The 26,544-nt window shown below is 40.2% G+C and overlaps 1 protein-coding gene and 2 non-coding genes across 5 annotated transcripts in view; all 3 read right to left on the bottom strand.

The window, feature by feature from the left end:
• Positions 1 to 1,947: 1,947 nt before the first annotated feature.
• LOC139035717 (U6 spliceosomal RNA) lies at positions 1,948 to 2,054 on the bottom strand. Its single transcript, XR_011488434.1, has one exon. It is a non-coding gene; the product is annotated as a U6 spliceosomal RNA (small nuclear RNA).
• A 10,664-nt stretch (positions 2,055 to 12,718) lies between these two features.
• Positions 12,719 to 12,821, bottom strand: LOC139035761 (U6 spliceosomal RNA). The gene has a single exon (XR_011488478.1). It is a non-coding gene; the product is annotated as a U6 spliceosomal RNA (small nuclear RNA).
• A 2,197-nt stretch (positions 12,822 to 15,018) lies between these two features.
• The window catches only part of DAAM1 (dishevelled associated activator of morphogenesis 1), a 180,625-nt gene continuing 169,099 nt past the window's right edge, over positions 15,019 to 26,544 (bottom strand). For all 3 annotated transcript variants that reach the window (XM_020910673.2, XM_020910674.2, XM_070469419.1), the window contains 4 exons: positions 24,705 to 24,765; positions 21,779 to 21,910; positions 19,196 to 19,366; positions 15,019 to 17,741 (listed from right to left, as the gene is read on the bottom strand). In XM_020910673.2, the coding sequence (XP_020766332.1) occupies positions 17,532 to 17,741; positions 19,196 to 19,366; positions 21,779 to 21,910; positions 24,705 to 24,765 (574 nt within the window). In that variant the 3' untranslated portion in view covers positions 15,019 to 17,531. The remainder of the gene's footprint in view (positions 17,742 to 19,195; positions 19,367 to 21,778; positions 21,911 to 24,704; positions 24,766 to 26,544) is intronic.

The following is a 26,544-nucleotide window of genomic DNA, read 5'->3' as shown; positions in this document are numbered from 1 at the left end:
ACAGAGATAGGGCATTAAGAAAAGGGCTGAGTAGATGTACAGTCATCAGAATGTATTCAGCACTCCCCAAGAATCCAGTGTCTCCAAGTATTACAGTCTTACCGTCAAGGCTGTAACTAGAGTGGGCAAGAGTTCCTCTTTTAATTAACTTAGCTGTGAGACATTCCTTTAGATTACTAATTTTGTTTTCTTTCTGTTTATTTTGCACTTTTCTCATTGTTTAAACTTTTAGTTAATTTTTAGTCATTCTATGGTTAAGAAATGAAAGCATCAACATACATAACTTTGCCTTTGAATTTGGATTTTATTCTATATATTGTAGCTATATTTTTTAGGTAACAATGTATATACTCATTACTTTATAGAGTTGCCACATTTAGCAAGTAACATATCAAGCTCTGCATTTAAATTTCAATTTCAGATAAACAACAGATAAACTTTTTGGTGTAAACGTGTCTCAAATATTGCATGGGACATACTTACACTAAAAAATTATTATCGGAAATTATAATTTAATTGGGTATCCTGTATTTTATCTGGCAACCCTATTTTATTTTCCATTTATTTTTATTAGTTGGAGGCTAATTACTTTACAATATTGTAGTGGTTTTTGCCATACATTGACATGAATCAGCCATGGATTTACATGTGTTCCCCATCTCGATCCCCCCTCCCACCTCCCTCTCCATCCGATCCCTCTGGGTCTTCCCAGTGCACCAGCCCCGAGCACTTGTCTCATGCATCCAACTTGGGCTGGTGATCTGTTTTCACCCTTGATAATATACATGTTTCGATGCTGTTCTCTTGAAACATCCCACCCTCGCCTTCTTCCACAGAGTCCAAAAGTCTGTTCTGTACATCTGTGTCTCTTTTTCTGTTTTGCATGTAGGGTTATCGTTACCATCTTTCTAAATTCCATATATATGCGTTAGTATACTGTATTGGTCTTTATCTTTCTGGCTTACTTCGCTCTATATAATGGGTTCCAGTTTTATCCATCTCATTTGAACTGATTCAAATGAATTCTTTTTAATGGCTGAGTAATATTCTATGGTGTATATGTACCACAGCTTCCTCATCCATTCGTCTGCTGATGGACATCTAGGTTGCTTCCATGTCCTGGCTATTATAAACAGTGCTGCGATGAACATTGGGGTGCACATGTCTCTTTCAGATCTGGTTTCCTCGGTGTGTATGCCCAGGAGTGGGATTGCTGGGTCATATGGCAGTTCTATTTCCAGCTTTTTAAGAAATCTCCACACTGTTCTCCATAGCGGCTGTACTAGTTTGCATTCCAACCAACAGTGTAAGAGGGTTCCCTTTTCTTCACACCCTCTCCAGCACTTATTGCTTGTAGACTTTTGGATAGCAGCCATCCTGACTGGCATGTAATGGTACCTCATTGTGGTTTTGATTTGCATTTCTCTGATAATGAGTGATGTTGAGCATCTTTTCATGTGTTTGTTAGCCATCTGTATGTCTTCCTTGGAGAAATGTCTGTTTAGTTCTTTGGCCCAGTTTTTGATTGGGTCATTTGTTTTTCTGGAGTTGAGCTGCAGGAGTTGCTTGTATATTTTTGAGATTAATCCTTTGTTTCTTCATTTGCTATTATTTTCTCCCAATCTGAGGGCTGTCTTTTCACCTTGCTTATAGTTTCCTTTGTCGTGCAAAAGCTTTTAAGTTTCATTAGGTCCCATTTGTTTACTTTTGCTTTTATTTCCAGTATTCTGGGAGGTGGGTCATAGAGGATCCTGCTGTGATTTATGTCAGAGAGTGTTTTGCCTATGTTCTCCTCTAGGAGTTTTACAGTTTCTGGTCTTACATTTAGATCTTTAATCCATTTTGAGTTTATTTTTGTGTATGGTGTTAAAAAGTGTTCTAGTTTCATTCTTTTACAAGTGGTTGACCAGTTTTCCCAGCACCACTTGTTAAAGATGTTGTCTTTTAAAAAATATGGAATGCTTCACGAATTTGCGTGTCATCCTTGCGCAGGGGCCATGCTAACCTTCTCTGTATCATTCCAATTTTAGTATATGTGCTGCCGAAGCGAGCACCTGGCAACCCTATTTTAAACACATCTTAGATGTAGTTTTGGTTAACTTTTGACCCAGTATTTCTTGGAAAATCTTCTTCCCAAATGATGATGATATTTTTTGTTTAAACTTTTATTATTAAGTTCTGCTCTTTTGGTGCGTGTATGGCTTAATTTTAGGAACATAAGCATAGATGGGTGGGTGTCAACTGGGAGAGATATTACTCCCCAGGGGACCCTTAGCAGTGTCTGGAGACATTTTTGCTTGTCACATCTTGGGAAGGTAGAGGCCAGAGCCACTGCTAAATATCCTACAATGCACACAATAGTCCCTACAACAAAGACTTATTTTGTAGAAAATGTATTGGTAATTGCCTCATCAATTGCATTAGTCACATCATCTCTGTTTTTTGTATATTTTATCTATCAAAGAGAATGGTATATTGAAGTCAGTCAGTCAGTTTAACACACACACCGTGAGATCCTCTAGTGTGGCAGACCTTGTTCCAGGTGCTGGGAATCCTCAGTGAACAAAGCATAGTAACATCGCTGACTTCATGGAGCTTTTATTTTAATGGGTGGGGTTGGAGCAGGAGACGTAATTAAAAAAAATAGTATGTAACATATATGATAAGTGTTATGAAGGAGAGCAGAGAACAGGGATGGTTGCTGGGATATGTGTGGACTGTAATCATAAATTGAGTGGCAAGAAGGTTACATAAGAAGAAAAACCTCAGGGAATTCCATGGTGGTCCAGTGGTTAGCACTCCACATCTTTATTGCCTGGGGCCTGGGTTCAATCCCTGGTCAGGGAACGAAGATCCTGCAAGCCATATGATATAGCCAAAAAAAAAAAAAAAAAAAAGAAAATTACTCTCAAGAAGATGACAGAGAAAGTGATGTGGTAGCTTAGGGAAGAGTGTTTTAGGCAAAGGAAACAGAAGCGCGAAGACTCTGATGTAGGTCAGCACTTGGTATGATCAAGGAAGAAGAGGAAGCAAAGGGAGAAAGGGAAAGAAACAGGGACAGATGAGGTCAGAGGGGTGATGGAGCTGGGTGGGCATCCAGACCATTTGGGACCAAAGGTACTGTTGTGACAATTGCTACATTTATTCTAAGTGAGATGGCTAGGCAGGGCTTCAGCAGACTGCAGCGATTTTACATACACCTTGAAAACATCACTTTGTCTATTATGTTGGGAATAGATTATGGGGGGGGAAAGGCTGAAACAGAGAGACTAGTTAGGAGGCCATTGCCGTAGTCCAGAGGAGAGATGGCGGTGCTTTGTTGCTGGTGAGGGCAGGTAACAGTGGAAATTGTAAGAACTGATTGAATCCATTAGGCACACCAACACACTGCTGGAAGGCATGCAATATGGTACAGCCCCTCTGAGGGGAATTTAACAGTCTTTAATAAAATGACCTAGGTGTTTACTCTTCAACTTAGTGATCCCACTTCTAGGAATTTATACTGGAAACAAACCTCCAACAATAATTAATAGAGAAGCACAAGATTATTTATTGCAATGATATATGTAACTGGAAAATTTTGGAGATTGGTCGGATAAACTATGTTTAATCAGTGGCTTCCCAGGTGGTGCTAAAGAATCGACCTGCCAAGGCAGGAGACATAAGAGATGCGGGTTTGATCCCTGGCTCAGGAAGATCCCCTGGAGGAGGGCATAGCAACCCACTCCAGTATTATTATTATTTTTTTTAATTTTATAACTTCTATTATTTTTTTCATTTATTTTTATTAGTTGGAGGCTAATTACTTTACAATATTGTAGTGGTTTTTGTCATACATTGACATGAATCAGCCATGGAGTTACATGTATTCCCCATCCCGATCCCCCCTCTCACCTCCCTCTCCACCCGATCCCTCTACTCCAGTATTCTTGCTTGAAGAATCCCATGGACAGAGGAGTCTGGGAGGGTACAGTTCATAGAGTCGCTGAGTCAGACATGACTAAAGCAACTTAATGCATACACACACACACACACATTCAGTAGACACAATGGGATACAATGCAGCTGCAAACATTAATGATGTTGAAGATCTGTGTGAATCAATATGGAGTAATTTCCAGCAGATTTTAAGTGTAAAAGGCTCACTGAAAAAGAGCATACTACCTTTTGTGCAAAAAAGAAGGGAAAATAAGTGAACACTTACATTTATCATTATAAAAGAAACGTTAAAGTTGAGTACCTCCAACTTTGTTCTTGTTCAGTCGCTCAGTCAAGTCTGACATTTGCAACCCCAAGGACTGCAACATGCCAGGCTTCCCTGTCCTCCACCATCTCCTGGAGTTTGCTCAAACTCATGTCCATTGAGGCAGTGATGCCATCCAATCATCTCATTCAGTGTCATTCTCTTCTCCTCCTGCCTTCAATCTTACCCAGCACGAGAGTCTTTTCCAATGAGTTGGCTCTTTGCATCAGATGGCCAAAGTATTGGAATTTCAGCTTTAGCATCAGTCCTTCTGATGAGTACTCTGGGTTGATTTCCTTTAGGATTGACTGGTTTTATCTCCTTGCAGTCCAATGACTCTCAAGAGTCTTCTCCAGCACCTCAGTTCAAAAGCATCAATTATTTGGCGCTCAGCCTTCTTTATAGTCCAACTCTCCTATCCGTACGTGACTACTAGAAAAACCATAGCTTTAACTAGATGGACATTTGTCAGCAAAGTGATGTCTCTGCTTTTTATTATGCTGTCTAAGTTCATCATAGCTTTTCTTCCAAGGAGCAAGCGTCTTTTAATTTCATGGCTGTAGCCACTGTCTGCAGTGATTTTGGAACCCCCCCCCCCCAAAAAGTCTCTCACTTTCCATTGTTTCCCCATATATTTGTCATGAAGAGATGGGACTGGATGGCATGATCTTAGTTTTTTGAATGTTGAATTTTAAGCCAGTTTCTTTTTCACTCTCCTCTTTTATTCATCAAGAGGCTCTTTAATTCCTCTTTGCTTTCTGCCATTATGGTGGTATCATCTGCATATCTGAGGTTATTGATACTTCTCCCAAAAAACTTGATCCCAGCTTGTGCTTCATCCAGCCCTTTGTTTCGCATGATGTACTTTGCATGTAAATTAAATAAGCAGGGTGACAACATACAGCCTTGATGTACACATTACCCAATTTTGAAACCAGTCTTTTGTTCCATGTCCGATTCTAACTGCTGCTTCTTGACTTGCATACAGGTTTCTCAGGAGGCAGGTAAGGTCGTCTGATATTCCCATCTCTTTTAGAATTTTCTACAGTTTGTTGTGATCCACACAATCAAAGGCTTTATCATACTCAATAAAGCAGAAGTAGTTTTTTTCTGGAACTCTCTTGCTTTTTTGATGATCCAGTGGATGTTGGCAACTTGCTCTCCGGCTCCTCTGCCTTTTCTAAATCCAGCTTGTATATCTAGAAGTTCTCCGTTCACGTCCTGCTGAAGCCTAACTTGAAGGATTGTGAACATTACCTTGGTAGCATGTGAAAATTGCAGTTGTGTGGTAGTGTGAACATTCTTTGTCATTACCCTTCTTTGGGATTGGAATGAAAACTGACCTTTTCTAGTCCTGTGGCTACTATTGACTTTTCCAAATTTGCTGGCACATTGAGGGCAGTACTTTAACAGATTCATCTTTTAGAATTTGAAATAGCTCAGCTGGAATTCCATTCTCTCCACTAGCTTTGTTTATAGTAATGCTTCCTAAGATCTACTTGACTTCACACTCCAGGATGTCTGGCTCTAGGTGAGTGACCACACCATCATGGTTATCCGGGTTATTAAGATCTTTTTCGTACAGTTCTTCTGTGTATTCTTGCAACCTCTCCTTAATCTCTTCTGCTTCTGTTAAGTCTTTAGCGTTTCTGACCTTTATTGTGCCCATCTTTGAATGAAATGTTGCATTGGTTTCCCTGATTTTCTTGAAGAGATCTCTAGTCTTTCCCATTCTATTGTTTTCCTCTATTTTTTTGCATAAGTCTTATCTCTCCTTGTTCTTCCTTGGAACTCTGCATTCAAATGGGAATATCTTTCCTTTTCTCCTGTGCCTTTCACTTCTCTTCTTTTCTCAGCTATTTGTAAGGCCTCCTCAGACAGCCATTTTTCCTTGTTGCATTTCTTTTTCTTGGGGTTGGTTTTGGTCACTGCTTCCTACAATGTTATGAACCTCCATCCACAGTTTTTTTCTCAGATCTAATCTCTTGAATCCATTTGTCACTTCCACTATATAATCATAAGGGATTTGATTTGAGTCATACTTGAATGGCCTAGTAGTTTTCCCTACTTTCTTCAATTTAAGTCTGAATTTTGCAATAAGGAGCTGATGATCTGAGCCACAGTCAGCTCCTGGTCTTGTTTTTGCTGACTGTATAGAGCTTCTCCATCTTTGGCTGCAAAGAATATAGTCAATCTGATTTCGGTGTTGACCATTTGGTTATGTACATGTGTAGAGTCATCTCTTGTGTTGTTGGAAGAGGGTGTTTTCCATGACCAGTGCATTCTCTTGGCAAATCTCTGTTTGCCTTTGCTCTGCTTCAGTTTGTACTCTAAGGCCAGACTTGCCTGTTACTCCAGGTATCTCTTGACTTCCTACTTTTGCATTCCAGTCCCCTATGATGTAAAGGACATCTTTTTTTGGTTTTAGTTCTAGAAGGTCTTGTAGGTCTTAGAACTATTCAGCTTCTTTGGCATTAGTGGTTGGGACATACACTTGGATTACTGTGATGCTGAATCTTTTGCTTTGTCAATGAATTGAGATCACTCTGTCATTTTTGAGATTGCACCCAAGTACTGCATTTCAGACTCTTGTAGACTGTGAGCATTATTCCATTTCTTTTAAGAGATTCTTTCCCACAATAGTAGATATAATGGTCATCTGAATTAAATTCATCCATTCCTATTCATTTTAGTTCACCGATTCCTAAAATGTTGATGTTCACTCTTGCTGTCTCCTGTTTGACCACATCCAATTTATTTTTAATCATGGACCAAACATTCTAGGTTCCTATGCCATATTGTTCTTTATAGCATTGGACTTTACTTTTACTACGAGACACATCCACAACTGGGCATCATTTCCACTAAATGTTAAAGTTGAGTACCTACACCTTCAGAGTTGAGTGAAAGGGACACAGGAGAGTCTATGTATATATCTCTTTCATAGAGTTTTGACTTTGAAAGTATGTTAGTTGACTGCATATTTAAAACATAAAATTAGTAAGATTGAGAAGGGGACAAAACCTAACCAAAACTGAAAGAAAATGGAAACAAATGAAACTAGTGTATTTCATGGAGAAGGAAATGGCAACCCACTACAGTGTGCTTGCCTGGAAAATCCCATGGATGGAGGAGCCTACCTACAGTCCATGGGGTTGCCAAGAGTTGGGCACAACTGAGCGACTTCACTTTCACTTTTCACTTTCATGCATTGGAGAAGGAAATGGCAACCCGTTCCAGTGTTCTTGCCTGGAGAATCCCAGGGACAGAGGAGCCTGGTGGGTTGCCGTCTATGGGATTGCACAGAGTCGGACACGACTAAAGCGACTTAGCAGCAGCAGCAGTGTATTTCAAAACATTACTATAACCTGGTGGCTCACATGGTAAAGAATCTGCCTGCAATGCAGAGACCCGAGTTCAATTCCTGGGTCAGGAAGATCACCTGGAGGAGGGAAGGCTACCGTCCATGGAGTTGCAAAGAGTCAGACAGGACTGAGTGACTAACACTTAACACTTACAAAAGGGGGAGGAAAAAAGAGCCAATCCAAGTAGCTTTATGCACACATTTTTCGATTATCTTTCTCAGTCTGGGGAAGAGAGTGAAATGTGGGGAGGGGAAGTAGAAGAGAACACTGCATACAAATTCTGTGCTCTTTAGTAGATTAGTTTTCAGTAGTGTTGTGTAAGAAGCAATTCAGAAGCTCTTTTATGTTCAGTATAGGAGTGAGCAAATGAGTAAATGTGTTGATATGGTTAGGACTTGGAGTTCTCACTCTGGAAGGAGAGACATACAAATACAGAAGAGGAGACGAGGACCCTGTGGGGATAGAGTAGGATTTGAGGTATTGGTGTGAGTTGTCATTTCTAAAACATCTCACGGGTATATTTGTTTTGGTGCACATGTATATTTCTGTGCTTCCCTGGCGGCTCAGAGGGTGAGGAATCTGCCTGCAATACAGGAGTCCTGGGTTCAGTCCCTGGGTTGGGAAGATCCCCTGGAGGAGAGTATGGCAACCCACTCCAGTATTTTTGCCTGGAGAATCCCCACGGACAGAGGAGCCTGGCAGACTACAGGCTCCCCCAGACTATGGGGTCGCGCAGGGTCGGACACGACTGAGTGACTAAGCAGAGCACAGATTTCTGTGTATGTGTGTTATATGGATATATACATGTTTATGTTTCCTCACTATGTGGAAAGGGTCAAGAAGCAAAGTAAATCTTGATCTCTAATAATATGCCCACTGAAAGGCATCAGAATTCCTTGGAGAAATGTCTGACTCCAAGGCTGAGGCAGGGTAGGTACAAGATAAACCTGGAAACTTTGGTTTTGTTAGAAAATCACAATGTTTTTTTAAAAATATGATATGTTACAAGGACACAGGAGCAAGCTTGAGAGAGCTCATTCTGGTCAAATCTAGAACAATCTGAGCATAAAAAAATTACTGAGAAAACAGGACTTTATGAGCCCATGTTAATCATAGATAATTAACAGTGGAAGAGGTAGGAGGGATCTTGCTTACAGTAGAACGTTGAGACCAACTGGTAAATGCAGAGAGAATGTTGGAACTGAACTATATCATTACTTTGTAATTATTATAAAGATTGTTTCAGCCAAAAACCACTGATGGATGCTGAACCTATGGGGATATTTTGGTGAGGAGCAGACTGCTTATTAATTTTGAAAAAGAACAAAACCCTGTAATTAATTACACAGAGAAGAAATTGGGTGACACCTTGACTGGGTGATCAGAACTTATGTCACCTATGAGGGATGGACAAAAGTGTTTCAGGATGTGATTTCTTGATACCATGTGTGGTGTCTTCCAGCTGAGAATATATTACCTAATTCTAAAAAAACACAAAAAAAGTGAAAACCATGAAAGAAGTAGATTGCGGGGGGGAGGGGGGTGGTACTTGTTTTCCTTGGCTTGTGGCCCCCTTCCATCTTCAAAGGCAAAAGTCACACTACCTCTTGCTTCTGTTTCCACATCTTCTCTGATCCTCCTGCATCTTCCTTATAAGGACGCTTATAAGATTACATTGGGTCTTCCCAGTGCACCAGGCCTGAGCACTTGTCTCATGCATCCAATACCTGTACAGAGTTTTGGGACATCTTCTAGGATACTCTTCACCATAGCCATAAGCCAAATGTATTTCCCCCAAATTATTCCACAGAGTGCCAGTTTTAAGGGATGTTAAATGGTGTTCACTAAAGGGAGAGGGGAGGAAATTTGAAAATAGACCCATACTAACAGATAAAAGGTATTTGACTGTTACTGTAAAAACAAACCAAACCCAATTTAAATTGCTCTCTCTACCAGTGAGTTCGTACTTTAGATACATAAATTAAGATGTAATTCCTGAAGATTATATCTGACCATATTAAACAAAAAATTGGTTACATTTAGGAAAAACTGAGTTAAGTTGTATCTTTAACACAGGAATTGTCAAAGTTTGATTTGTCTTCAAATTAAATTATGTATTTTTAAGAGGGAAACAACAGTGTGCAGCTTTTTCCACAAACTTTTTTGACCTCATTATCCCGTCATCTGCCCTTTTTCCTGGAATATTTTAAGAACTAGCATTTTGTGCAACACTTTCAGAACATAGTATTTTAAGGCACCATAAATTAATCACAAAGTCATCTTCAATTCTAAGAAGTATCAAGAGAAAAATAAAGTCTTTGTGTTTAGAGTTGTGCTAGGAAATTAAAGTGTACACTTACATATCAATAAATAATCAAATAATAAAACAATACTAAAATGAAAAAAAAAAAAGATTACATTGGGTCCACCTAGATGATGCAGGATCCATAATCATACCTGCACAGCCCGCTTTGCCATGTAAGGTAACATATTACATATTCACAGGTTCTGGGGACTAGAACATGGTCATCTTTATGGCAGCCATTCTCCAACCACAGGACTACTGTTAAAAAATACCAATGTCATGAAAGATAAAAGCTGATAAGAGGCTAAAGAGAGATGACAACTAAATGCAGTATCTGAATCTTGGATTAGATCCTTTCCTGGAGGGGTGAAATGATGTAAACGACATTCATTCTTATCCCAGCTGACAAAATTGGAACATGGATTGTTGATTAGACACACATATCAGTATAAATTTATAAAGCTGATAGATGTAGTGAAATAATCTATGAATATAGCCCTATTCTTAGGAAATGCATACTGCAGTATTCAGGAATTAAGGGCCATGATAACATGCAACTGGGATTTTCCTGGTGACTCAGATGGTAAAGAATCCGTTTGCAATGCAGGAGAGCTGGGTTCGATCCCTGGGTTGGGAAGATCCCCTCGAGGAGGGCATGACAACCCACTCCAGTATTCTTGCCTGGAGAATCCCCTTGGACAGAGGAGCCTGGCAGGCTACAGTCCATGGGGTTGCAAAGAGTTGTACATGACTGAAGTGACTTAGCACACACACACTACAGGTTAGGAGAAGTGAAATCAGTGTGCGGGTGATTTTCTCCCATTGGTTGCAGCTCTGCCTTCTAGGGAAATAGAAAATAAATCTTCTCCCTCTTCAAATGTGTGAGGCCAACTGCCGTGTCTCCTTCATAATTTGGAAGCTAAAAGGTTCTTGTCAGTGGATGCATCTGAGACAGTTTTGAAGCCTCCTCATTGGGAAGTGTTTTGGTTGGATCTAAAATACAGCGTCTGCTCAAACAGCGCCATCCAGCTGTGGCCACCCCCGTGACAAGAGCAGGGGGCCCATCCAGTGAGTTAGATTTGTTCCTTCCTCCGCTTCCAACTTCACTCTGCCCAGGTCACAATCCTGGACAGGGAGAGCCGTGTCAGAGGCATGCACTGATTTTATGACTAAATCAACGCATGTGGTTACAGCGCAGCTCCCATGGGGCTCTGAGGATCTGTGTTACCGCGGCTGCCTGGAAAACAAAGGACACTCTGGAATGAGCTGCTTTGCTGCTGAAACGTAATCTGCTCTAAGCAGTTGTGTGACTATTGAACTATGCCATCAGGACAGTGTATTTAATGCTAGTTAGTCAGCAGGCTGCAGTGACTCCCTGGCACCTAGAGACCTCTGAGGCAGAACCATGACATCCTTTGATGGAAAGTTGTAGAACTGCTCTGCCCAGCTCCCAAAACAGGGAAGTGAAGGTACTATGGAAGTCTGCGAGGGCCCCAGTTCATGTACACCAGAAACAGACAACTCAAGAATGATCAGGTTCCAGTGCGTCACACAGAAATCAGGACAATGAAGCTTGGGAACAGGCATCTGGGGGGAGGATTTTAATGTTTTGATTTTAATGGGGATAGTTCCAGGAGTGGTCAGGGTCACCTGCACCGCATGCTCGTGAGGGAAAGTCTATGCCAGTCGCCCTGGAAGCATCATTTCTCCAGATTGCGTGGTGCAGACTCCTCCCCCTTTGCCTTACTCCTTCAGCAGCGCCCCAGCTGAAGCACCCCGTCCGAAACAGGGCCAGCCCGACCTGTCCTCGCAGTGCCGCTCGCTGACTCGGAAGGCCAGGCTCTTGGTGTGAACTCACCAGCCATAAAAATGTCAGGTCACTAAACAGCTGGTGCACTTCAGGGTCAAATCTCTCACATCCAAGGCGATAGGAGAGGACTGTTTTTCTGCAAAAGGCTTTTAAGACAATTCTAAATAATGAGGTCTTTATGATGGTGGAGTAACTAATGAAACAGGAGGGAGGGAGGGGGAAAGGCAGACTTTTCCTGTGTGCCTTCTAGTGACAGTCAACCTGTAGAAACTCTCAGTCCGGAAATCCTAAAAGTTTATCATCTGAGCTGCCTAAGTGTGACTAGCTCACTAGTGACCAACCCTGCCTTTGTTTCTGCCTCCCCTCCTCCAGTGCTGCCCCCCAGATAAAGTGAAGAGTTGAGACAGGGACAGCAAGGTCCTGTTAGTCTTAGAGTTAATCCTGAGCTTTTAGAGGCTGGGCTGAAGTCCCAAAGGGTGTTTTTTGTTTTTGTTTTTGTTTTGAAATATGCCCAGATGTGAATAAGCTGGGGAAGTCAGAGGGCACCCTAAGTTAACAAAGAGAGTCTTAGCCGAGTGGGTGTGTGCGAGGGGAGGGCAGCCTCGGCGGGTTTGGTAGGGAAGTGTCTGGCCAGGTGTACACGAGTTTTTCTCTTTTAAGTTAATTTTTATTGGACTATAGCTGCCTTACAATATTGTTAAGTTTCTGCTCTACGGCAAAATGAGTCAGCCATACAGATACATAAACCCCCTCCCTCTTGGCCTTCCTCCCTATTCCAGTCACACAGAGCGCTGAGTAGAGTTCCCCGTGTTATACACTAGGTTCTCATTAGCTACCTATTTTATACATAGCAATGTATATATGTCAATCTCAAATCTCTCAGTTCATCCCACCACCCTCCCCTTTTCCCTCGTGGTATCCATATTTGTTCTCTACATCTGTGTCTGTACTTCTGCTTCGCAAGTAAGATCATCTATACCATTTTATTAGATTCCAAAAATATGAAACGCTTCACGAATTTGTGTATCATCCTTGCACAGGTCCATGATAATCTTCTTCTATCATTCCTATTTTAGTATATGTACTGCTGAAGGGAGCAGAACTTTTCTCTTTAAGCATCTGGTAGACACCTCCTTTTCCCTGCTGCCGTCTTCCTGAGTCATTGCTTGGCATCACAATCACCTCCTCTCTTGGCACTCCTCCTATCCCTGAGTCAGGGTGGCCCCTCAATCTCACTTGACTTAGGAAAGTATTTTCACATTGGAAGTGAGATGGGAGGATGGGGGTAAGGATGCTAAGAGATGCTCACCATTGATGGGGGGATTGCAGCTTCCTTTGCCACAGGAATGTCCACACATGACCATAAAGGGTATAAATTAAGTGGGAGATGGTAAGATCAATACAGAACTGTTGCCTTTCTTCTTCCTCCCAATGAAAGAAGCCAGAGGCAGAGAAGCAGAAAGAACACATGCTTTATTTAAATGGCATGGGAAAATTTTCTCTTTCCCATAAAAAGCAAAAACATATCAAGGTTTGATTAAAATAATGATCTCCATTGTCAGTGTACAATCTCGTGTTCATGCTGTTTGTTTGATACCATGGAAACACACAGCTGATTGCAGTGTACAAAAGCATATCAGGGAAGAGGCCAAAGGTTAGATCTGATGTTTTCCCTACAAGACAAATAAAAAGTACTGGACTGGTCTTTGCTATGGAAAACATGAAACTCCTTATACATTTCCTTCCTCCAGGGGTTCCAAGCTTTCTCCAAGATACAGAATTTATAGATGTTAAGCCATTTCTTAATTATGAACTCAAAAGGCTTTTAGACTTCAGCAGAGTTCCCAGTAACAGAGGGCACAGGGATACGGACATAAACCAATATATGTAGACATCACGGAGAAAATGAGCACCGAACTCAGCATAATGGTTCGTGAGTGACCCTGATGCAAGAACCCTTTCGGTCTCTCCATACATAGTCCAATGGTTTCTGAAGCTAGTGCTTATGGAACCAAATGGTATCAAGTAGCTGTTAAACCTTGGGAGGACTTAACTTACGTTTTGCATATGATGAGAAACAGGTGGTGTTTGTTATTTTTTTCTTTTAAAGTCACAGAAAATTCCTTTTAAGAACTTAATCTATTAAATAATTGTGTCCAAACTAGTGTATTAAAGATTATCCATGTTAAGTCATAGAGAAAGGGCAGAATCCTGGAGGGTTTGAATAGCTTCATCCCCTGACAGAAGCACATTTTCCCTAGTGATGATTTTCTGGGGGAAACTGAAGACATACAAGTAGACATAATGATCTCAAAGTTTCAGGTTTTCCCCTGTTTCTATCAATACCCCAGGGAAGCTGAGGGTCTAGGTGGTTCTGTATGTAGCTCCACACTCAAATGTGTAAAGAAGAAATGGTATATTCCATTTGTAGGGAGGAATATTAAATTTCCCTACCATGGAGAAGGATCTCTCCCATCTGAATGCCAGTGCAAAAGAACAAAAAACTTTTGGATATTATGCAGTATCCAGGAGCTAAATAAAAAGATAAATTATAAGAATATCACGAGTCCATTCCCAAGATCAGAAGTGTTTGAATTCTCAAGCAACCACTACTAGGATAATTTGTTTTCAGCTTGATTTATACTGGGTAGAGGATGGCCAGGAAGCCAAAGTGACATAGGGCCAAGAGAGAGTCCCAGTTTTCAGAGGATATAATGCACATTCCTCCTTCTGTACAGGTGACACTTCCCATATTGACCAATATCATAAATTAATTTTTTTAAAGGAAATGCTTCAAAATGAAAAAGATTGATTCTAGAGATTAGAGATTCTTTTGTATACCTCCAGTTGAATAATGTTACCAGTAGTTCAGACGGTAAAGCGTCTGCCTGCAGTGCAGGAGACCCAGGTTCAATCCCTGGGAGGGGAAGATTCTCTGGAGGAGGGCATGGCAACCCACTCCAGTATTCTTGCCTGGAAAATCCCATGGACAGAGGAGCATGGTGGGCTACAGTCCATGGGGTCGCAGAGTTGGACATGACTGAGGGAGTTCACTTTCACTATGAAACTATTTAACTCAAACAGAGTTACACAAAAAGGTTAATTTCAGAAAGAGGTAGTATCTGGTGGTCTGTGGATGTGTTGAATGCTGCCACAGCAGAAAACGATGCTTTTCGAGGTCCAGTATGAATAAGTTTATATTATTCCTAATTAACCAACGACTTGCAATATTTAATTTAATGGTGGAAAGTGCAAAGAAGTTTGCTGTTTTAATAACTCAAAGAAAGCATATACATACATGTAATGAATTCATTTCTTTATTGCATATTGCTATTTAAAAAAATGTACAGTCTCATAACACATACAACATTTTTTTCTTGGTACTGTAACAACAGTCTTGCACCTAAAGACTAAGTGGTTCCAACTACTAAACTGATAAGATACAAGACATATAATTAAGTTTACAAATTATAATGCTTTGTCTTTTTGGCATTAATTTAAAAAAACAAACAAAAACTTTTAAAATACACACCCAAGAGAGAAAAGTGGCTACTTACACCAGCACCAATCTAAAAGTAGGTGTTTTTTTTTATTCTTTTTTTCCAACAATGGCACATGGAATGACCTGCACACAGCTTTCGGGGAAAGAAATGAAAAACAGAAATGGCAAAGGAGGCCTACCAGGATGGCCATATCAAAACGAGGATGATTACAAAGGGTGAGAGAAACATGCTACACAAAATTGCTCCTTTATGTGACTCCCTCCACTTGCCCATTCCTTAAACTGTAAAACAAAGCCATTTTCAAAAGACAGTCCCAAACTCAAGCCAGATCAAATTTCTCCTGCTCTAAATAGAAAAGAATATATATAGAGGCACTTTAGTTAAGGAATAGACAAACCCCACTAGCGTACCCCACCTCTCCTCACCTCCAAGCTTTTTTGAGCGAAGTCTCTGTCTGCATCTTCGACACAGTATACTTGCAGACTTTGATATCTAGGAGCTGGGGGAGCGCGACGTCTGCTATATATTTGTGACTGTTTTATTTGCTAGTCATTTACTTCTGTGTAATGTGTAGAAAGTCGCTAAGTTTGCAATGAGGGGGAAGAACGTAAAACCATGGCTCTTGCCAACTCTTAGAGCACTATTTCACAGCTTTCATGTAGTGCAGAGACCTTGCCCTCTGCACTAAGCATTATAGTTTATACAAATTATTTTTAAATAGCACGATTCCTATACAGCACACACATTGGTATTCTGTTTGCCCCATAACTGTCCCCGTTACAGCAGAAGCTCCCCGGGGGCAGGGGCTCTGTCTTGCTAACCACTGTAGCCCTACAATGCCTGGCACATAGTAGGTGTTTCAATAAATATTCGTTAATTGACTGAAACTCAATTTAGTGCGTAAATAATGTTCTAGTGCAATAGGACAAACTACTCTCCACAGGAAACCCAACCACAACAGGATTGATGGAAAGAAAATAGAGAACCTTAGCCCCCCTCCCCTACGACAAATAAATAAAGCAAAGCAAAAAAAAAAAAGTAACAGTCCTCTGTATATATCATATAATTTAAGGATATTAAGAGTTGGTAGGTTAATGGTAAGCATCTATATTTTATTTTCTAATGTTCATTGTTTTTATTCATTTCTCCCTGAGAGCTTTATCTTTTGGACTGAAATTTTACAGGTAGCGTTACTGACACACAATTTAAAATGACAACATATAAACAGCAAACCACTTCAAACATACTTAGAGATAAATAGATCTTGGCATCTCTGTTGGTGGTGGTGACATTTTGTGCATTTACTAAGTGTTCTTTAGTTCAGAAACATATTTACAGAAGATGCAGCTTGTCCTACAGAACAGAAAATACAAAAAAAAAAAAAAAAGCACCCCATAAAATTTTTTTAAACATCATTTTTATCCTTTCAGACAATTCTTTCTTTTAGGTCTTGGGTGGGAAATTTGAAAGTTTATAGTTCTAAACTGTTAGGAAAACAAGCACATTATGGTAATTTTGTTCTTTAACAAGAGCATGGATTGCATTTAGATAAATAGTGTTCTTTCCAAAAGCAATGTAAAGAAATCATCATGAGTGCTTGGCAGAGAACTCGATGAAATTAGGGAGGGAAACTGATGTCCAGGTTTTATACATATAAAAGAACTCTGATTGACATTCTACAAAATTCAGATTGTGTGCAAGATGTTCTCCATAAACATTTACAGACTGCATCCCCACACCAACGTCAGAAATTCTAAGCTGGTCCTGTCAATTACTGATGCAATGCATCAGCATCGTACTTGTCAACTATCAAAAACCATTTGAAATCTATATTTTTTCAACACCAGTTTCACCAATGAAAATAATTTCAAAGTATATCAAGCTTGGAAACCATAAAATATTTCTCAAGCTATATTTATTTTTTGTTTTTCTTTTTACTCTAGGGAATGTCTCCATATCTCTTTTAGGAGACAGTATTGTGCTTCTGAACAGTCATGGTGTTCGGGGGAAGAAGATGAGCCACACTCAATATGAATGCATACACAAAGGGGTTCTGAGCACATACATAGACATAGATTTTTTTTCTCTTTTAACCAAACATATAGGTCTCCAGACAACACTCAGACTTCTATATACATTTCTTAATATATACACACACATACATTTACATACACACATGTTCACACATTCACTCACAGATGAAAGGAGAAATTGCCACTGTTTGGATTGCAAGGCAGTGTAATGAAAAGTTCTAGTCACTTCAAAGGGCTGCTAATGAGCTTTCTAAAAAAGTATTCAAGGGAAATTAGAAGTTAAGTTTTGTGACCGGTCTCTCCCGGCTGCTGTCTGTCATCTGGTTGGTGATGCGCTTGCGATTCCGTTTCAGTTTGGAAAGGTCTTTGTCAAACACTTCTCCTGAGCGTAAAGCGGAAACCAGGTCATCAAACTCTCCGCCTTCTTCACTGTTCTCTTTTGCTTTCCTCATTTTCCGTTCCCTTTCACGTTGTTCTTTGAGCTGCAAATGGAAAGCAACCGTTTAGAGAAGTGTCACGACAATATTGTATTTTGTATTCAGTGGAGACGAACACTGGATATGGCAGTGCTTCAGTCATGCCATGTTTGTCAACAGCTGCCAATCCCTTGGCTGTCACAAGTGGGTGACTGCTATGTGAGGGGGCTTATTGTAGAAACAAGGAGCAATGAAAAAAATGACCACTATTTTGTAATTAGACTCCCACTGTCTAGAATCTGGGCAAATCTCATGATAGTCTAATTAAAAATATTGGTTTCTTTGATGGTATAGACAGACGAAAGCAAATGCTCATCAGGCCACATTCCTGACATCACAGGCTTATTAGCCTCTCTATCGTGGATGCCTGGAACCCACTATGCAAGAGTTACAATTATTAAGATCCAAATAATATGCATATATTATATAAAATGTATACATTCAGATAAAAAGGGGAAAATAATCCTTAATTCTACCAAGAAATAACCATTATGAACCTTCTGGGGGTATATCTCACCACTATCAACACTTATCTTACACAAAAATATTTCATATGGAAACCATTCTGTAAGCTTTCTCACATAAGACAGACATAACTTTTGAGGACTGCATAAATAGTCCATTATGTAGCTATTACATCATTTAGATTACTTTGCAAACAAAGGTCTGTTTAGTCAAAGCTTTGGTTTTTCCAGTAGTCATGTATGGATGTAAGAGTTGGAATATAAAGAAAGCTGAGCGCCAAAGAATTGATCCTTTTGAACTGTGGTGTTGGATCAGCTTTGTGAGAGTCCCTTGGACTGTGAGGAGATCCAACCAGTCCATCCTAAAGGAAATCAGTCCTGAATATTCATTGGAAGGACTGATGCTGAAGCTGAAACTCCAATACTTTGGCCACCTGATGTGAAGAACTGATTCATTTGAAAAGACCCTGATGCTGGGAAAGATTCAAGGCAAGAGAAGGGAACAACAGAGGATGAGATGGTTGGATGGTATCACCGACTCAATGGACGCAAGTTTATGTAAGCTCTGGGAGTTGGTGATAGACAGGGAAGCCTGGAGTGCTGCAGTCCATGGGGACACGACTGAGTGACTGAACTGTACTGAACTGAACATCATTTAGAACCAGTGCCCAGTTGGTAAACATTTAGGTTGTCCCAGGTTAGGGCTTTATTATAACGAGTGCTGTTCTCTTTGTGGAAATGTAGAATTATTTCTTTAGAAAGACTTCTAAGAAGTGGAACTCCAGATCAAAGGATGTGAATATAGTTTTTTAGGCTTTGGGTATAGACTGTCACATTGCTGAAGAGAAACTTTCTACTGACTAAACTCCAGTAGCATTCTAGAGAGGGCTCGATGCCCTCCTCCTTGCCAGCACATTGGAGTGCTTCCTAAAAACCAAGGAGATGTAGCAGAAGAACTTCCAGGAGGTGGGACTGGCCCATCATCTGCCCTCTTACCTGAGCCTCCATGCGAGCTCGGCGCTCCTCCTCCTCCTTCTTCTTTCTCATGTTTTCATTCTCCTGTTTGGCTTCTGACACAGCCTGAAGAAACTGATCAAAAATGCCAAAGAACTCATCCGGTTGTATTTTTCCAGCCTCTTCCCCAAAGTGCTTCACTGCTTTAGTGAACTGGGAAAAAGAAGGTTTTAAGGAGTTCAGTGTTTCAAGAGAACACCATGATCACATAAATATCGATCTCTCTTGAGGGGCTGAAGCTCCAGTTGAGTCAAATATAACTCGCTGGATTTACCTTTGGCTGCTAAACGTATCTAATCGTTTCTAAAGGAAAAAATTTAATACTCCACCATTTTGGGAAACCATTTATTCTTGTTCACCTCATTTCAGCTTAACATCTATGATTACATCCTATGACTTCTTATTAACTAAACAGTAGTAAAAAACAAGAAAGCAGAATACCAGAGGACAGAGTGCTCGGGGTATAAAACTAATAGAAAACTCAGCAGGGGTAAGGGAACTTAGCCCATTAACTTTTCTTTGAAGTAGTTTAATATCATTTATTGGTGCCATATGGTTAATATCAAAATCAGCTGCTTTTCCTAATCATAAATAATGCTGGTATTACTCTATTTCCTGGGCCTCAATTAGAAAACAATCACCGACTACGGAATCATTAAGGCAACCCAAAATTCATGACTGAGAATACAATTTTATTCCAAAACCTTTGTTTTAGTGCCCCCTTCAAGGCAAATCTTTTAGAAACAGCTAAAATGCAAAATATTAAGGTATAATTTTAAAAAATTAAATGAAAAAATATATACAGTAATGAAACAGCTCAGCCAGTCTTTAACATTTCCATTTTTAGCTCTTTTTGGCACTTATCTTCATAATTTGAGATAGTACACTTTCAAGTGTCTTAGCGTTATTTTGGCCATCCAAATACTGTTTTTTAAGAACTGTACCTCCTTCTGTAAGGATCTCATGCTATTAGGCCTAAGCTACAAAGGATGGTGTTTCAAGCTTCAAGGTCAAATGAATTCTCACTCCTTATGCCTTATCAACTACTTAAAAATTTCCAGCTCTTTCAGTTTCTTCATAGTTAGAAACTCTTTGGTTGGGGAGGACTACATAAATACTTCACGGTCTAATTGCTTTTATTTTTCTTGCATTGCTTGCCTTTAATATATTAAGTTTCTCTGATGTTTTGGCAATATTATCTATGTAAAGGAAATATTTTCAACACTTATTAAGACAGTTCTCAATTATACATATATTTCATATCTTTAAATTTATAATAATATTCTTTAACAACTTTTCACTGAGGCATCCTTGATCTTTTACTTATTTGGAGCTACTGTATTAGAAACTAAGCTCTTTAGATTAAAAATACAACATTCTTCACACACCACACACAGTGCTTTAGCTTGCTCCATGATTTTTATAAGCTAATTTCTAAAAGTTCTGGTATGAACAAAACAGCAATAGATAGCCTACAATTGCGTTTCGAAAGCATTCAAGTTCATGCACTTCAAGCCATCCTGAATGATCTTTTTATCTAGGAATTCTAGTGATGATGAAGTCATGTATATTTTGGTCTTGGAAATCTGAAGAAAACTAGTCCCAGACTAAAGTTCCCACACTAACATTAAAAAAAAAAGTAGGGTGTGTGTAAATAAAAAATTAACTATTCCCTGTATTCTTAGGAAAATGTCTGCGCCCTTGATGAAGTAGGTACTGGCTGGTTTGGGGTAGGGGCGGCTAACACCAGTTCACTGGTTTCAGTCGGGGGTATCAGGAGGTGGGGTTTCATGCTGAAATGAGCCAGTGTATCTTAACACAGTCTGCTTTTGAACTTTAACCAGTGTGTGTACACTTACATACAAAATCATCCACGTCTACAACTGAACAGGGGACCACAGAAAAAGCAAGAGTCAAGTTCAAGCAAAGAGTGTTGTCACAGCTGAAAACTGGGCGCCATGGACGAGCTCAGCAGGGCGCGTGGGCAGCTGCTCGCTGCCATTTATTAACAAGAAGAGGATGAGAGAAATGTGCACGTGAATATGAATGTGTGTGAATTCTGGAAAAGGAAGTAACCAGAGAGACACTGTGAGATAGGGTAGAGGGATTTTAAGGTGTTGGGTATTTGTCAATGAAAACTTTTCCTTTACAGGAAAACAAGATTTTGTAATAGCAAAATCCATTTTAAAAGTCCTATTTATACCTTTTGTGACGAGGCTGTGAATTAAAGTGCCTATCATTTAGTAAGTTTAAATCTCTAGAAGTAGAGATTTAAAGAGGGAACACCCTGTTCTCCTGTCTCTTATCTGCTCTTGTAAGGAGAGCGTGTTACATGTTTCTGAAGCACAAGGCCTTGGCCCAATAATAACCAAGAAAAAGCTGTCACAGTATTCACTGGTTTAACACCATTCAGATACTCCAAGGTCTTACTAACCTAAAGAAACATAGGCCAGTTAGAAAGTGTGTGGTTCAATTGATCATAGTCCTAGAAATGAAAGAGTAATTATAATACCTGAAAGTTACCAGCCCTGTCAAGCAATACTCAGAGTGCAAGGGAAAACTTACCAAGTCTTTAGCTTCTGCTAGAAGATCTTCAACGTCAGAAAAGCTGAAGCTGGCTACAGTGATGAACTGACTGACAACAGACACAAACTTATCTCCTGGCTGTGAGGGCTGAGACTTCTGATATTCCAGCTCCTTAAACACAGGGGATGGATAGTGTCAGCGCAGGCTTCAGATGCAGATGCATGCATTTTCCTTATGCCTCAAATTTAATATGTCAGAATGGCAAACACATCAAAACTACTGTAGAAACATCTTGTGATAGTTTGTGTCCTGCTCTGCTTCTGCCCACCCTGCCAGAGTCATGCCCCCATGTGTGCAAACACATTTGCAAAATGCAATTTAACCAGTCATCTGAGTACTTTATTGGTGTGGTTTTTGTATACTGGCTTTAGAATGTAAGCAGATTAACATTTGGATAAAATTAATATAAGTTAAATAATGGAGAGCAAGTTGGATTAAAAGGGTTTGTGACTAAAAGCAAGAAAATTTGTTAGATATTCTGTACTCAGAACTCTGGTGTCTTGGTTTTTTCCCTTTTTTTCTGTATCTTCCAAATCTACTTATTTCCTAAGCTTTGATATCTAGGTCAGTAGAATTTCAGCTGTAGCGTTTGGCACCATAATGCCATTTTTCTTCTCATCCATACCATTTGGGTTTTGTGAACAGGCAGGTAGAGGTATTAGTGTTGTGTTAATTAGCTATCCTCTCCATTACCATGTGATGAACACAGATTATTCAAATTTCATTTCAATAATAACTTTAACCATTGCCAGATGCATTTTCCTATTTCATCCCACAAAACCTCTATGAGTGTGCAATTATGCCAATTGTATTGACACATAAATTAAGGTTCAGAGGGATTCTTTGCTCAAAGTCAAGAAGTTCATAAGTGATACAGCCAAAATTTGAACTCAATCTCTAACTCCAGGGTCTCAGTAACAATTTTTCTGTCTATCTATTGACTTACTCTGGATCTCTATTTTCTTTCATACCTGCTATGGCAGAGAGTCTAACAAGCAGGAGAGTAGAGGTCACAGGCTAGGGGTCGATTCAGCTCAACCACTGACTTGATTTTTATCTATGGCAAGTAGCCTGGGTCTTAGTTTCTTCACTCACAAAAGGAGGGCAATATACATATTACCAGGGGAATCAAGTGAAATAAAAGTGGAAACTTTTATGGAACTTGCTCTGATTAAAAGAAATTGCTACAATTCTAGTACTTGGGCTGGAAAGGGAGTATATGTGTGAGGTACAGAGATGTGAAAGCAATTTTAAAGTGTTTCATGAATGCATAATTTCATGAGAAGTTCACCATTGATACCTTTCCAACAGTACGACTGATTTGTGCAAAGCACAGTTGGGACGCATGAATATTTGGACAGGTTAAAGTCTGCCCCCCAATATTTCCTCCCTCTTAACATTTAAGCTGCCAGGGATAGGAGGAAGCTGCTGTAGGTCCTTTCCTATGAAGAGTGTGTTACAGTCTACATGACCCAGGGGCTAGAGAGATTTCAGCAAAATGACCTTTAATAAATCCGTCAAACCCACAACTTCCTCGGGACCTCTCTCTTATGCCTTGTTCTGAACTAGCTCGGATGAAGGGGTCAGAGCATCCATTATCAGACTTTAGGGCTGTCATAGCTGCCATGCTAGTCTCAAGAAAGCTTTCCACTGGGAGGAAATGCAACAAAGTGAAGGCTATAAAACAAGCTTTGTCCCAAACCCTTACCCTGTGTGGCCTCTGAAAGCCGAGGACCATGCGCCATGCTCCTTCATAGTCGCCCAGCCACAGGGGCTGGGGAAAATGGTGCACTCAGTTCATCTCTTGCACTTTTTAAACAGTGACCTACCCCCCCATGTCTTTCTTCTCCCTCCCCCAAAAAAGGAAAAAAAAGAAAACCTCACATGCTCCTTAATTTATCAAAAACAGAAAAGATTAGCATTGTGACTTGAATTTGTATTAGAGCTTCTTTAATGATGCCAACTACTTTCTCTGGTAGTTTTACAAGCAGGAGGAGGGGCCTTTTGGTGTTACCCGTAAGCTGATCTGTGGGGCACCTTCCTGAGCTGTCTATAAACCAGCCTCCTGCACCAAGGGCCAGGCCAGAGCCCTATCTGCTCTTGGGAGCGAGGCTTCCATCCTAATCTGTCTCCATCTTAGTGACAGCCCCCTTGTGGTACCCATGAGGCGCTGTGCCCTCAAGTCAGGGTTAAGGCCACTGGCTCCTCTTCCTCCAGCACGCTGACCTGCTTTCCTTCCGTGGAGCCCGGACTCAGGTCATCTCATAGACTTGGGATGGCTTCCCTCCTCTGTGCCTAAGTTCACTCTACCCTCCTTCTAAGCCACAGCTCAAAATTCATCTCATCTAGAAGAGATACTTCCTCTCACACACGCCAGATATTCCCTAAGGCCCAAGCTAGCCTAAATCACCACCTTCCTTTAAAAGGCACCTTTGTCATCACTTTACAGGAGGTGAACTGGACTGACCGCTCCTGGCCACTGTAACACGCAGAGGGCAAGCATTCTGAGTCATCGTGATGCCCTCACCTTGAGAATGGACTGTACCCTCAAAGTGCTCAATGCATACTCCCCAAAGGGCCAACGCAAAGACAACAGAGAAGTCCCATTGCTCTACTGAGAGGGAACATTTATCACGAGAACAGAACACTGAGGAGGCCTTGAAGAGTCTCTAGCCCAGTTGCATCACAGATAGGAAAGTGGTAGAACTCTGGGTCCAGTGTCCCAGGTCCCGTGATGTCTGCTGCTGTGTCGCCAGGCTAAACACAGTCTGCCTTTGCTTCTCTGTTTTTGCATTTTATTTTTAATAGTAAATGTTTATCCCAAGCATGCCAAGGCAACTGGCAACTCCTCCGCTGGACACAGTAGTGAGGAGACTGGGAATTAGAACAAGAAACAGATACTCACCATTTCTACTGCTTTCAGGCCACTTCGCAATGTGCTTATTTCTTTGTCCAGCTCAGTCATGCTGTTGTAAATGGCAGCATTTTAGTAACTAACATGGGATTTATACTTGTGCATTAAATGTATGATGAGTTTAAATACTTCATTCTTGGTCATCCACACTATATTGTTTAAAATTTTTAAAATTCATTTTAAATGCTTAAAATTCCCTTCAGCATTCAGATCTCACAGAAAGGCAGCAACATTTTAAACTTATGAAATTTAGGTATGGGATTATGTTTCTTGTTTTCCATAGCCAGCAGGTATGAGATATATATATATATATATGTATATAAATACACATACATATATGTATATTGATTAAAACATGTCATATTTCTATTTTGTCCTTTTTAATCTCACAAAAATTTCACTTAAGCAAATTACTGTAGGTAGAAATAATTTCTTGCCATGTGTGACTTCCTTTGGACAAGGGAAAGAAAGAGCTGAGGCACAATCATGTGTGTGCTGTGCTCATCATTACTGTATTGCTTTTCACGAAAACTCTGATAGTATGAGCGCTTCCCATGTGGCTCAGCTGGTAAAGAATCTGCCTGCAATGCGGGAGACCTGGGTTCGATCCCTGGGTTGGGGAGATCTCCTGGAGAAGGGAAAGACTACCCACTCCAGTATTCTGGCCTGGAGAATTCCATGGACTGTATAGTCCATGGGGTTGCAAAGAGTCAGACAATACTGAGAGACTTTCACTTTCACTGACAGTATGACTATTACAAGGTGATAGCCTACATTTCAATCAAAAATGATTTTTCTTAAAGTTTCACTAACTAGTTTTCATTTTTGTTGACTTTTTTCTAAAACAAGGTTTCCTAGACTTTTCTCATAATGCTTTTTATTTGATGGCTTTAAACATTAGAGATTATAACCATTCTCACAGAGAATTTACATGTAAACAAATTCACCAATACTTCATTTACCTTCACATTTTAATTTCATGTCTTACATCATGGTACATTTCTCCCAAACTCTACAGAGGAAAAAAATTAGGCTGCTCATCGGATTTTTCAAAATGACTGCAAAAAGATGTGGTTTAAAGTATTTCTTTTTTAAAGCGGGGCGGGGTGGGGGGGGGGGGGAAGCTGGGTGCAATAGGAGGAGCAGCAAGGAAAAGTGCCTGCCCCTCACGAGGTCTCTGAAAAGTGGTGTGAAGTTTATGGGGAAAACTTGGCGACTTTCTACTTTATTTGTATTCCTTCATTTGCATAAAGACTGTCTTCCATTAAAAGGCTGCTTGGTTTCTGGGAGTGTATGCACCTGGGAAAATTGATACTAGCAACGCCCTGACCTGCAGCACTTCTATTTGCTTAACGACATATCCTCATTTAACTAAGGGTGCTCCCACCTGTATTTTAAGAGAACTACCCCTTCCAACTACTAGTGAAACCACATTTCTTCCTTCTATCTTCATAACTCAGAAAATTAGGTTTTGCAGAAGTTAAAAACTGTATCCAGGAGTATTCCAAAACAGCTAGAACAAGTATACACAACATATGCTCACAGAATATGTTCAACAATACCTTGAACAACACAAACTGTGAGGGTCATTTATACACAATTTTTTCCCAGTAATTATGGACTAAGTGATTTGTGGCTGACTGATTCCTCAGATGTGGAACCATGGATATGGAGGAACTCATATAGGAAGGGTCAACTATAAAGTTACATGTTGGATTTTCAAACTGTGCAGTGGGAGTTAGGGAGTGTGTTGGCACCCTTAACTCCCTTCTTCAAGAGTTAATCATATATTCAAAATTATGTAATACATCTGGGTGACTTGGAAATGATT

This window comes from Odocoileus virginianus, chromosome 6 (genome assembly GCF_023699985.2).
Source record: "Odocoileus virginianus isolate 20LAN1187 ecotype Illinois chromosome 6, Ovbor_1.2, whole genome shotgun sequence".
NCBI lineage: Eukaryota > Metazoa > Chordata > Mammalia > Artiodactyla > Cervidae > Odocoileus > Odocoileus virginianus.
Note: the sequence above shows the minus strand (reverse complement) of the source record. Positions and strands in the feature narration are given on the sequence as shown.